The following is a 13740-nucleotide window of genomic DNA, read 5'->3' on the forward strand; positions in this document are numbered from 1 at the left end:
CAATTAGGCATTCACTCTCTCCCGATCTACCCTGGTCCTCTCAGAATGCCGCTTTCTGGTCAAAGGCATCAAAGCTATCTGCGTCGCAACCTGCGCAGCCCATCCACTAGCGTGATGAAATTAGCTCACGTAATGTTCGTGCCCCTAAAAATGGAATTTGCTCCATTAATACGGTTTTATTAGCAACTATACTTATCTAATTTGGTAGCATTTATTAAAGAAATTTGAGTGGTGCGCTTCGCGCACAATACCCTTTCAAGTACTATCGCGATCAAAAGTTTAGGGGACGCAAGTATGCGATTAATATTTTTCTGCGTAGTCATGCAATCCAGGGGCCTGAAATGTGTCAAAGTATGCGGAGACAAGCATATTCTATCCACTGGTAACAATACCACTCGGCTCGGTTGCGAAGTCGAGCTGGAATTATTTTTTTCCTAAGAATACGCGTCCCGTAATATTTTGATCGCGATTGTACAATTTAGCCCAAGTGAGCTATATCACTAGAAATATGAAACGATTCTTGCCGCATATGTCTTTCACGTTTGTTCCAAAAATGCATCTGCAGCAGTAGGCGTCAACCGGTGCCCATTGATATTCCTCGTATCTCCCGACATTTAAAAATAAATCCAGCAAATAACGCATCTACGGCAGAGCTGCGGCTCTGAATCTGCGTCTCCTCGTGGCATGGTCCTGTGACAAGATCTTCCCGACTTTATCACAGCTCGTAATCTCGGCGGATAACGTAGCAACTTGGCCAAGGAATTTTAGCCTTATCGATTACTTCACTTGCTTGCCGTTTGCTTCTTATGCTATGTTTCATCCTTTACGTATGCTACTTCCTGAAAATTTTTGCATATAATCTTTCTGCACTCTTCTTATATATGAATTCACAAAACGATGAAAAGGTATACGAATATCAGTTCAGTTACTAGTTGCTTGGAAGCTCTAGCACTAGAACACGACTTCTGAATAATTTCTGAATGATACACTACTGCTTGGAAATTAAATGCGATGCTTTATACAGAGCGAAGCAATATCGGTCTTCAGTGGATGCCCCGCGAAATAATAGAAATTTAGCAAGTATAAGCACAATAATTGCACATATTCTGTAGTTAAGATGCTTACACGCATATTTTTATTAAATTGAGCGTCCAATTTCGAATAAAAACGTCGTAATAAACCGCTAATCTACGGCGTGCGGAAGTCTCATTCAGAGCTGAAGCACGTTCGTGATGCCAACCACGTGCTTTCATCGTTTTGTACCCGTTTAGCATCTTTTACCGCGTAATATACAAAATTGTATGTTACAACAGGTTAAACGTTTCAAAGCTGCAAACGAGCTATTATAGACGCCTGAATTGAGAGCTCCGAAATAATTTCGAGCACCTGAGGTACTTAACGAGCGCTGACTTCGCACAACTCGAGGGCATTTCTATATTTCGCCTCCATCAAAATTTGGCCGCCGTAGCTATTGATTCGGTCCTACGTTCTTGTGCTCAGCAGCTTAACGCCATAGCCCCTAAGCTTACACGGCGGGTTTGTTTGCAAAAAAGATATGGGGTTAGGGCGTCTATTAGGCGTGGTAACCACACCAACCACCCTTGAGCAGGTGTTTGTGTTAACAAATGGGAAACAAGTGCTGAATGAGCTTAGCTTTCTGCGTGTCAGAAGCAATTGTAGATATACTTTATTGAGTGCACAGTAATGGGACGGACATGAATGTACAGTCTGCATTGAAGAACCTTGCACGCGGACGAAAACACTTTATTATAATATATAGTTTACACTGTACATATGCATATTTTACAAGTTCTTGCCGAAGCTTCAAAGATTTCTTTCTTTGGGAAATATGTTCCTTAGGTTGCGCGTTTTTTACACGGCTATATAGGGTATGTCATCGAGCTTAAACCCGTAACTTCGGAAACCTTGAGGAGAACACTGACACACAACTTTTTCTCGACAGAACAATGGACTTGCGGACTGAAGACACCGCGACTTGTACTGCATAACACATAAAACTCAACGACTAGCCACGACAACGCCACTTAGGTACGGTCACCAGAACACATGCATACAACGGTCATAGACATTGGACTGGACAGGATCTGTTCGTCGAAACAAATGTGACTGCACACAATTTTTGGACATCACAGTAGCACAAGTAATACAAACGCAACACGAAACATCCACACCTATATAGAATAAAGCACGCACAGAGGACGCAAGAAGCTGAAAGGCGATAACCGAAAGGTGTTCTAAGCGCTCTTGCGGGTGTCGAAGTGGGATTATGAGCATCGTGTGCTTTTGCGCAACGTTGGCACTCCTATTGTACTCCATGGCTCCTATTGTGCTTCAAGTGGCAGGTAAATGCGGTTAAACCGCAGCAGTGGACTTTTTCGTTTATATGCCACATCAGAATTCAAAAGAAAACTGAAGGCAACAAAAAAGACCACTCCCAAACGGATTATAATGGCTCTAAAAGAGGAGCAGCGAAAGAAGGCGGAGTGATATTGCACAAATATAACCCTGAACAATGGCCTCGGCTGCGCATACTATACACACAAAAAACTGGCCTTGAGGGCGTTTGGTTGTGCTGGTGAGAACAGATAAGCCTGTATGGTTGATTGCAAACGCAGGGATAATGTCCAAGAGATGTTTTCTACCGCATCATTGTGTATTCACGCTATAATAGAAATACTGTGGACATTGCTCTTAAAGCACTGTATAAAACTGCTATCAAAATCGGTAAACCGAGGACACACGTTATCAAGGGGACAAGGTTCAAGTACAAAAGCAAATTACACTTTTCAATGTTCTTTCTTTTTCAGTTAAAAGTGGAGCTTATTCCCCACCCGTAAAGAATGCATATAGAAACACACTTGTACATTTATGACAGGACATCACACAAGACACGACAGGCATAGTTCCAGTTAACCGTAATCATCGCACACCCGAATGAGTGAAAACAGAAACATCCATCCATTCCAGCACACCTCTCGCGCAAAACGTTCCATTGAGTGCCAAATTTCTAGCAATACAGTGAGGATACAGTTCATGCGGTGCCATTCACCAATAACTCCCATGGTAGCCACCATGGTAGCCTCCGCCATGGTAGCCGCCGCCGCCGCCGTGGTATCCTCCGCCGTGGTGGCCGCGCTCGTGCTGTCGGTCGAGAATGAGCAGAGTGTTCCGCCCTTTCGTGTGCTTATGGTGGTGAACGTGCTTGGTATGGTGGTGGTGCTTGTGAATGGTGTGAATTCTGGAAAATCAATGGAGACAGGTCTGATACAAACTTTCCGCGCCCACCTCCGCTCATAGATTTATTTAGGAATACCGTGAGCGTGCGATAAACAAGGGAGCGCATCAGATATTACTTCATACTCTCGCCCTCAGTTCGCTGAAGCGAATGGTTGTTGCACAGAACACTTAAATACCTGTTTGATTCTTTTCGCTTTCGGGCCATTTCACTATATTATCGTCACTATGCGCAGGGATTGATCACCAAATTCATAACCTCCAAAGAACTACTGCATCATCCATGCGGCAAGTTCTTTACCTTACCTGAGCGGCTGAAAAAAGGATTATCTGTACAACTTTCGCGCAGGACTTCCCACACCCCTAATTCGAGTCAGCAAGACAAACATAGGTACTCACGGCACTTTGAATGGTATGGGGTTGGGCACCGGCACTATGTTGGTGTGGTGGGACTCCTGGGGGAACGGGATCGGGATCGGGATCACTCGCTTCTTGAACAGCGCGTGCGCCAGCAGCACTTTCATGATCTTCTTATGCTTCTTGTGATGCATCGCTTCGCCCGACTTCACAGCCAGAGCGTAGAGTAGGACTGCCACGGCCAGCAGGAGGACACACGGCCTGAGGTTCATGTTTATCAGGTTTCCTGCAGCCGTACACCAAAAGACGGCGACAGTCGTTGAACTGCAAGTCAGATAACTATGAAGCTGAACATCGTATTCAACGTCACGAAGCAATCCTTTTGGGTGTGGTAAGCGCATATGGCACAGAGATATATAATACTCATTGCTCCATATTAATTTATGAATTCGTCAAGTAACTAAGGCTTAAAGTCTTGTCGGGAAGGACCCGGCAGTCTGTACTAGTGAAGCAAAGGAAACAAAACAGGGAACAAAAGAAAACAGAATACAGTCTCCCTTGCTCACAACACTGGAGATATATTTCCTGTATATCAGTGTAATATGGCCCCAGCATGTCAGTGTATGGTCGGCTATACAAGTATATGCACTCAAGAAGCTGCCGCCACCACGTTTTGAACACAATGAAGAGCATAAAGCTGAAAGAAAACGCTTAAAACACTGTTGAAGCACCTGCCACAAAATATCTTTCTTGCAACCAGTTAAGCGCACGAACTTGTTAGTCGTCTTGATTTGCACAACCAAAGATACTGTTTTTCAAATTGGACGAAGATATAAGAAGAAAATAGGATGCGAAGCTGATTTTGGAGGAGCAGAAACGAAAATTTGATAGCACCTATTTAAATGCCGATGAAAATGTGGCATAACACATTTATGTGCGCGCAGTGCTGCAATGATCACTTCGAATTTTACGGAGATAACCAATAGGAATAATTCTAAAAAACGCGCTCCCTTCCGTAAGGGGCTGGACTCAGTAATAGTTAAGAATAGCGGCCTCGATGTGCCAATGAAAACTAATCCACATATCAGCCACGTCTTCAGAGGTGCACCGTGCGCGTCATTGCTATGGAGAATTTGGAGAAACCTCAACAGACACTCCCTGCGAGGACTCGTGGAGCTGAGCCATGAGCGCTGTGCCGCTCTAGACGAATTAATTACGACTGCAGTTAAGCTATTGCAAAAGGGTATGCTTGCCAGAGTTATAGCGACAAGAAGGTATTGATTATTATTGGTGACGCGTGTTTCATTTATGCGAGTTTTTGGACGTTTTAGCTTCAGCCGCATTCTAAAGTAATTTGAAAGCTATTTTTGTGCCGATTTCCTTTATACGTGGGAGCCGCCCTCGTGACTCAGTGGTTATGGTGCTCGGCTCGGCTCAATCTCAGCCGCTGGTCGCATTTCGATGCAGGCAGAATGCTAGAGGCCCGTGTACTGTTCGATGTCAGCGCATGCAAAAAAACCACAGACGTTCGCAATTCTCTAGAGCCCTCCACTATTGTGTCCCTCGTAATCTGGGTCGCTTTGGGACTTTAAACTCCAAAAACTGAAACCAATCTTTGATACGTGTGGACATAAGGTTTTAAGCAGAACAGCACCGCCACTAGGAAAGCACTGACTCCCGTACAGGAGTTTGTCAGACTTGCGTGCTTGCCAAGCGATGGTGGAGCAATGGTTTAGGTTGCAGCTTGTTTTCTAACACCAACGGACGATAAGTGGCGTAGCCAATAGCAACTCACAGCAAATATATCCGACCTCTGGAGGTTTCCTTTAGTAGTGTTATACTCCTCCTGTTGTGATACCTTGAGCACACATTCATTATGTGTGTGTCTGGTACTACTGACTTCCGGTAAGCGTCATGACTATGTCACAATGTGACATTTTATTGTGTCATTTGTGATAAAATTTGGTAGCAATATTAAAATCGTACAAGATTTGTTAAAATTTGATAAACAACGCCTTCATGTGTATCATCTTCGTCTTTGTTCCCTCGGGTCTCAGGGCTTCCAGAATCCATATTCCATAAGCTACCTTAATCTAGTAAAATCTAAAATATCGCTGCATCAGTACTGCACGAACACCTTCCGCTGGTTAGAAGTGGAATCACGAATGAAGATAATCCTAGGTAAACGGGTTCCTGCAAACAGTGATTTTCAAATCACTCATTGCTATTGATGCGCGCGGAACCCCTCAAACTGAATCACTCGAAACTCTCACGAGCGGTAACCGTTTCCGAATTGCTTAAGAAAGAAGCCTGATAAGTCCAGCCGGTACAAATTTTTCGAAGGGCTCTATGTCGATGCCATAAAAGTTAGCACAAACATCCACTAATAACGAACTAACGAGGGTAAGCTGCGAAAAACGAAGCCCTGTTCACAGATTTTAACGATGCAAGGACGGTGAAATAAGCACCGCCTAAATATACAGAACATCAACAATACTTGTGATATCTAGGGAACAACGTGCTAACGACAGCCAGCATTTTGCTGCCCTGCCCGCGGCTCACCTGCGGCGATGCCGGAGTCAGCGCTGCGAGGAGCGAGGAACGGTTCACGAGTGGGCCACTCAATGACTCATCTGGTACGCACCAGGGGCACTTATATGCACCCAGAGGGAGGGTGTTTTTGTTTTGGTCACGCCCTAAGCCACCGTCATGTTCCAGAAATTGTGCGCGGATGAAGCTTTTCTTTCCTGGAATGAGTGGGCTTCCTATGCGGAAGACGCTGCGGCCGTCCCGCGGCTGTCCAGGAACTGGGCGCAACCAGAGGAAGCATTGTCTCCTGGTGGTGTGCGGAAAAGCGTGCCACCCGGTGCTGCTACCCCAGCATCTCTGCGCAGCACGCGCGCGCAACCGAGCAGCGCACGCTCCTAACTTTTTGGTGTCTCGTTATAGCATCGTCCCGCGTCCGCCCATCTGCAGGGCGCCTCTTCCTCGTCGTATGTTATCGCAAGTGCTCACTCCGCGTCCTCCGCGCATATGGCGAGCCATGCGAGACGGCCTGCTCGGTGAACGCGCCTGAACGCCGCTGCCGCCGCCCGAGCGCGCTACATGGTGCGTGACGCTCCCTCATGTCTGCGGGGAAAAGGCTCCCAGGTCTGCCCGCGGGTCGCGCGGAGGAAAGAAACGCGGCGCGGTTCTTTTCATGACCAATGTCAGCCGGCCGCAGTGACCTCGACGACAACTGTCGTCCCCGCCGAAGTCGGGCCCCGACCCTGATTTCATGCGCGCATGCGTTCAGCAAACGACGAGTTGGGAACACACTGGCAAATTGGCTAGATATTGCTCCCGGTTTCAATTTCCGCCCTTGGCTGTTGTCAGAAAGTTGAGAGGGACAGTTCAATTTAAAAATATTCTTCAGTTCAACTATTCAATTTATTCTGCTTCCAGTCTCGTGTTCATCTCGAACACACGCTGCGTTATCTTAAACTATTGACGATCACTACTATGGAATGCAGTAATTAATGCTCCTCCAGCTTTTTCGATGGCTGGGCATAGGAACCTGCGAATTTAGAAAACTGGCTACTTTGCTGACGCAGCCTTATTGGTTTTGATGCCGTGGCAGGGCTGCATTCACAAGCGCGTGCAAAGCGTGATCACGGTAATTATCATAGCTCTTTTTTCGAAGCCACACTAAGTTTGCTTAAATCGTTAACCGCCACTTATTGGCCCAGCCAAGTCGTTCAGGCGTCCAGCAAGATAGTTCTCTCACTCTCGCTGTTTCTAGTTGAAGCCCCCATGCAGTTCCTGACTGTTTTGGTGCGATGGGAACATTTTACAGCGCCTCTCTGAATAGCTCGGTTTCTGATTGAGCGTCGGTTGTAGCGGTGCTGCAGCAAGATCTCGTGTCTAGCCCGAGTGCTCCTCACGTGCCCGTGCCGCTTCTCTTTTTTTTTTTTTTTGTGGCTCAGAGGTCACATAGCCACAGGCCGCATATAGTTCTCTACGATAGGAAAAAATGTCATGTTGACCCCGAATGCGGGCATGGGTGATAACGTACATACACAGGCACGGACGCTCTCGGTTGCTGGTCTCAGTTCCTTTCAGTAAACCCCAGTCTTACATTTGGTGGACGTGCCGGGCGGGCACCCTCATCGAGCTCCGCAGCCAAACTCTCCCGACACCTGCGATGCCTCAGCACGTTCAACATCAAGCCCTGCAAGAGGGCCCCGGTGGTTACCTGCGCCAGCTCCTTTCGCCAACGGGACACAGCCATCTTCAGCGGGACCGTTGAGCATAGTGTGGAATATTGGGTAACATACTAACGCGTGAGCCTCTAAAACAGATTGGACGATGAGACAAAACTCATTAACGTTATTTTTCATGTCTCACCACCCTACCTAATCTGTTGTATCGGAACTACGCAGTGGACATCTGAACTTGGCGCTTGCGCCTGCGCAACGGCGCTTGCGCCATGGCGCTTGCGCGAACGATCGCACCACGTCGGCAAAGGCTTTACAACTTACAGCGAAGATGTCCTCGGCTTCTGCACACGTGTAAACTGGCACATGCCAGACGTTGACAAGGTCAAACACATATTAAGAGCATCACCAAATCGAGGACAACGCCTTTCAGGTGCAGTTAGCGTGCGATTGCGACCGTTGCTGAAGTCGTCGCCCTCTGGCAGAGCTTCGAGAAGCTGAGCAAGCAGAGGATCCTGACTCGTCCGCACCTCAAGCAGGTTGAGTCGCTTGCTGGGCTGACGGCTGCAGCTGATAGCTCCTCGCTGCAGCAGATCACAGGCTTTGTTCGCGGAGAGGTGCCGTCTCAGCTCTCTTTTCTGCAGAGCGCTCGGGAGGGACCACGATACGTGGTCCACCTCTCAGGCATGCCATTAAAGAACAAGTTGCGGAGGCTCTTCAGTCCGGATATCCGCCGCCACCTACCATTACTCCTCTGACGAATGTTGACGTCATCGCCAGACTTCGGCCGCGTACCTATCCTTCGCCTCCAGTACGTGTGCGAGTGGAGGCACCTTCTCTTCGACCGACTCCGCGAGTCAGCACTCCTTGGCGCACCACCGATTACCAGCCTATTTGCTGTAGTTTCGCGTTGCCTGATCGTGTGGCACAACATTTTCGTCTTCATCTTCAAACCCTCAGCACCACTTCCACAAGGTCCCGATTGCTGATTCCTTTGGAGGTCAGCACTCTGCGCCTGCTGAGCCGCCACCAAGCTGTCTATTCCACCGACTTTGACACCCACCTAGCCCGCCTGAAGCACGTCTTCATCTGCCTCTCTGACGCCGATTTACATCTCCATTTGCAAAAATGCCGTCTTGGAGCCGTTCAACTGGCCGTTTGAGGCCACGTTGTACCCAAGGAAGGCGTCTGTCCAGACCCTGGCAAACTTCGGGCTATGGCTGCATTTTCCAAACCAATCTTCATCAAAGAGCTCCACAGCACGAGGTTTGCCCGGGTCGGGACAAACGCCTTCTTTGGAGACAACGTGGTCTAAAATGGTCAGTTGGCGCGCAGAAAAACATCATTTTCTTTCAAGTTGAGGTGCAAGCCACCGTCAGAGCGGCATGTCAAACGGGCTTTAAACGGGATAGAGGGTGTTAAATTTGAGCGATACGACGACAATGTCGTCGAGGTAGCATAGGCTCACCTTCCACTCTAGCTAGTGCAAAATGGTATCTATCATACTTTCGAAAGTCACAGTAGAATTATAAAAGCCGGAAGGCATCCCAGCAGATTCATACAAGCCGTCGGGAGTCACAAAAGGTTTTGGGGTGATCGAACGCAATTGAGGAATGAAAAGAGTTCTGTCACGTCACTTGCAAACAGCCCAGAGCGTCGTCTATGCGCTGGAGGGGATAAATGTGCTTGACCTTGATCTGATAAATGCAGCGGTAATCCACACAGAAGCGTGTGGAGCCAACCTTCGTTTTTACAAGCGCAACAGGCGATTCCCAAGGGCTACTTGAGGGCTGAATGACGCCATTTTGAAGCATTTGTTCGACTTGCTCTTAAATAGTCTTGCGCTCACCAGTGCCGATGCAATACGGGACAGTGGAAGTTCGGCTCAAGGGTCTTTTGTGAGAGTTAAACGAAGAGCGGAACTGATGAAGGAGGGTGAGAAGCTGTGCGCGTTGCGGCGGAGGAAGTTCGGCGTTAATGGAGCGAAGGAACTCTTCGGTAGAAGAGGAATCTGACCCAAAAGGTGGGCTGACCGCGTTTATGGCGAGGTGCGGTGTATCGTCAGTCTCCTCGTGAATGAGCAAGACGCGATGTACTGGAGACTGCCTAGACAATCATCATCATCACCAGCCTGACTACACCCACTGCAGGGCAAAGGCCTCTCCCATGTCTCTACAATTAACCCTGTCCTTTGTCAGTTGCCGCCAGCGTATCCCCGCAAACTTCTTAATCTCATCCGCCCACCTAACTTTCTGCCGTCCCCTGCTGCGTTTGCTTTCTCTTGGAATCCACTCGGTTACCCTTAAGGACCAGCGGTTATCTTGCCTTCGCATTGCATGCCCTGCCCAAACCCATTTCTTCCTCTTGATTTCAACTAAGATTCAACCTAGACATTCACCCATGCGCAAAGCGATTGGAAAGGAAAATGGGTTACAGACCGAAAGTATCCAGAGGCAAGAGGATACAGTCAGTACGGCGTGTTGCAGTGGCAGACGCGGTGCGGAAAAGTATGGGCAGGTGTGAAGAAGATAGTGCTGTCGCCAAAAGAGTCGCAACGCAGGTGGACAAGGACGGAAGAGCATGGAGAAAAGACGTTGTCTTCGGCGGCGAGAGTTTTAACACAGGAAATGGGAGGGGTAGTGTCCAGCAGAGAACTAGTCAAAGTAGAGAATGCGACTTCAGCTCGAGAACATTCGATGATAGCGTGATGACGGGACAGAAAATTACAGGCGCGGATAATCACATGAGAACACAAATGCAGCTCGACGAACTCTGTTGTATGGAGGAAGGCCTGAATCGCGACTCAAGCTGTACACACCGCAGACGGCTGAGCGCAGGCCGTCCGCAGTGCTAGTCCAACAATTGGCGTCTTTGCTTTCCGTAAAGAGGGACAAAGCTTTTCCATTATAGAAATCGACGCACCGATGTCCACAAGCGCCATGATAGAAACCCCGTCGAAAGAAACTTCAATAAGATTAGCAGGTTACAGATGGGGTCTTTGAAAGTTCACTGCTGCCTCAGTCCTCGCCTAAGGAACCACGGCACTTTTCCTCTCGTTTTGTTTGAGCGAATTCGCATACGAGAGATGGAGCAACATCGCGGCGAAAGTAAACGCTGTCGAGGGAGGGCCGAGCGGTCAGAGCAAAAGGACGATATGTGATGGGATGGCGGTTGAGCAGACCCAGAGTACAGACTCGTGGAGGACCAGTACCCGGGAGCTTCAGGAGGTGATGCTGAGACTTGATGACAACGAAGACAAAGCTGTGGTTCACGACCAGGCTATTCGCAATTGTTGAAAATAGGCCAGTTGCCGGTGGTGCGCCAGGGATTGCTGCCTCGCGGCGCTAGTAAAAGCGGAGGTGCCGCCGCTCGCACAGGTACTGGAGACGAAGGACAGGTAGGCGGCCGAGGTGTGGCGACAACGCCGGCGTATGTCAGCGAAGCGGCAACAAGTGGAGATCGATGGGCGAGTGGAAGAGGCTCATCAATCTGCTCTTGGTTGGTATATCGAAGAGTCGGAGCCGAATATAGTGGTAGAGCTGAAGGGCCCGGCAGAAGGGAGATCTGACGCGCCACTTCACAGAGCCTTTGATCTTTTGCAGCAGCGAGGAGGTGTCAGCTGCAGGCATCAGCCCAGCAAGGACTCAAGCTGCCTGGGATGGTGACGAGTCAGGATCCACTGCTTACGCAGCTCCTTCAGGCTTTGGCAGAGGGTGACGACTTCAACAATGGCGCTCAAGTCAAGCGCTAACAACACCTAGAAGGTATCGTCTTCGATACGCTTCAAGATGTGTTTAACCTTGTCAGCTTCCGACAATGGCAGATTTACACGTTTGCATAAGACAAGGTAATCTTCTTTGTAGCTTGTGAAGCTTTCGCCGACCTGCAGCGACCGCCCGTGCAAGCATTATTCGTCACAGAGTTTCCTTATAGCCGGACCACCAGACCCTTTCAGAAGTTAGTCTTGAAGGCAAACCAAGTTCGGATGTCTACCTCGTGATTCCGATACCACAGGTTAGCCACGCCGGTGAGATAAAAAACCGCGTTATTAAGCATGAAATGCTTTTAGCCCCCGTTGTCGGCAGTGTGGTGACGTCACGCCGAGACCGAGAGCCATCATCCGGGCACTGAAATCCACTCATCCGGGCATTGAAATCCACAAATCCGGGCACTGAATTCCAGTCATCCGGGCACTGAATTCCAGTCATCCGGGCTCTGAAACGAGAACATCCGGGTACCGTACGAGATTTAAAGAGATATAACGAGACTCTGTAAGCCCTCCTACGCGACCGCCATGCAAGCGCCGGTTGGTCTCCAAAGGAGTCACAAAAAATAACTGCTGCCAGTGCCTTCTCAATGTTTATCAAGATATCAGCCGCTGTGCGTTTGATAATGCACGGAATTATAATTTCCGATTTGTAATAACGCGTGCAAAAAGCACATAAATGCCACGATACACTTCGTTGTCATACGTGATCTCTTAGGGGCTTCGCGCATCGAAGCAAAGCCGTGCAGGCGCACAGGGGCCCGGGGGATAAGCGCTGCGTTCAAAGGGCAAGGCATCTAGCCGTACGGGTGGTGGCGTTCCTCCCTTCCATTACGGTGCGGTTCGGGTGTCCACCGAGATGGCAGAGAATTACTGCGCCATTTCCTTTACTCAAAAAACCTTGCGTTCAAATGGCAAGGCATCGCGCTGAACGGGTGGTGGCGTTCCTCCCTTCCTGTACGGTGCGGTTCGGGTGTCCACCGAGATGACATTAGGCCCGTAAACATTTCATGCTTACTCTACTCTCGGTTACGGGAGAGGAAGAGATTTTTTATTTACGTTACCCCTCAAGGCCAGTGGCATTACACAGGGGGAATGGTAAATATACAAAAACTGAGAGAAAAATACAGTTGATTACGTGAATGTTAAACAGCGCCTGAATATACAATGTTAGCTAGTGCTACGCGGAACTGCTCATAATTTTCAGTGCCGGCAACTTCTGCGGGAAGATGGTTCCGGTCGCATGAGGTTCGCGGCCGGAATCACTGCGAGAAGCATTTCGTGTTGCATGACACACTTCCGACTTTGTGATCATGATCAGTGCGGCGGGATACAGAAATTGGCTTAAGGAGGAGGTGATCACGAAGAGCGGGATGATGGTACAGCTTGTGGAACTGGGTGATACGAAACACTTTTTTTAGTTTTGTTGCATCGGGCCATTTGTGTAGTCGTAAGAATGAATACTAACAAGTACGAACAATACAACAACAATACTAACAATAACATAGTAATAACACTAATACTAATAACACTACTAATAATAATAATAACATACTAATAACAACACACTAATACAATATTAACAATAACTATACTAACAAATGTAAGGTCATGCGTATTTCACACCGGTCTGGTAACGAAAATCTTATTCCCTACCATATTTCAGGTTCTCTCCTTGAGCAAGTAACCACACGTAAATATTTAGGGGTTCATATAACTTCTAACCTTTCACGGCAGGCACATATCGATTATATTGTTAACAATGCTAACCGCATGCTTGGCTACTTGCGTCGTAATTTTTCCATGGCTCCATCTTCTTTGAAGCTGCTACTCTGTAAAACCTTAGTTAGATCGAAATTAGAATAAGGTGCCCTGCGTAGCACCAAGGACTCGAAACTCTTACTAATCACTTTGAGTCAGTACAGAATCGTAGCTCCCGATTTATTTTGCCTAACTTTTCCCGCACTGCTAGTGTAGCTGCAATGAAATATACTTTGAACCTTCCTAGCCTTTCCCTTCGTAGAAAACTCGCGCGAATATTAACTTTTCACAAGATTTACTACCACAATCATCAACTAAAACGGGATTTTTTATTTGAACCATCATTCATATCACCTCGCACAGATCATCCCAACAAGGTATATACGCATTCAATACTGCCGAATT

At 48.0% G+C, this 13740-nt stretch overlaps 1 protein-coding gene across 1 annotated transcript; it reads right to left on the minus strand.

Moving 5' to 3' along the window:
• Positions 1–3066: 3066 nt before the first annotated feature.
• LOC149357342 (uncharacterized) lies at positions 3067–3884 on the minus strand. The gene is made up of 2 exons (XM_089577910.1): positions 3655–3884; positions 3067–3259 (listed from the first exon to the last, which is right to left on the minus strand). Exons 1-2 carry the CDS (start codon positions 3882–3884, stop codon positions 3067–3069), a joined length of 423 nt encoding a protein of 140 aa, XP_089434036.1.
• Positions 3885–13740: the final 9856 nt, after the last annotated feature.

The sequence above is a fragment of the Amblyomma mixtum genome, chromosome 3 (assembly GCF_055824585.1).
Source record: "Amblyomma mixtum isolate Tamu chromosome 3, ASM5582458v1, whole genome shotgun sequence".
NCBI lineage: Eukaryota > Metazoa > Arthropoda > Arachnida > Ixodida > Ixodidae > Amblyomma > Amblyomma mixtum.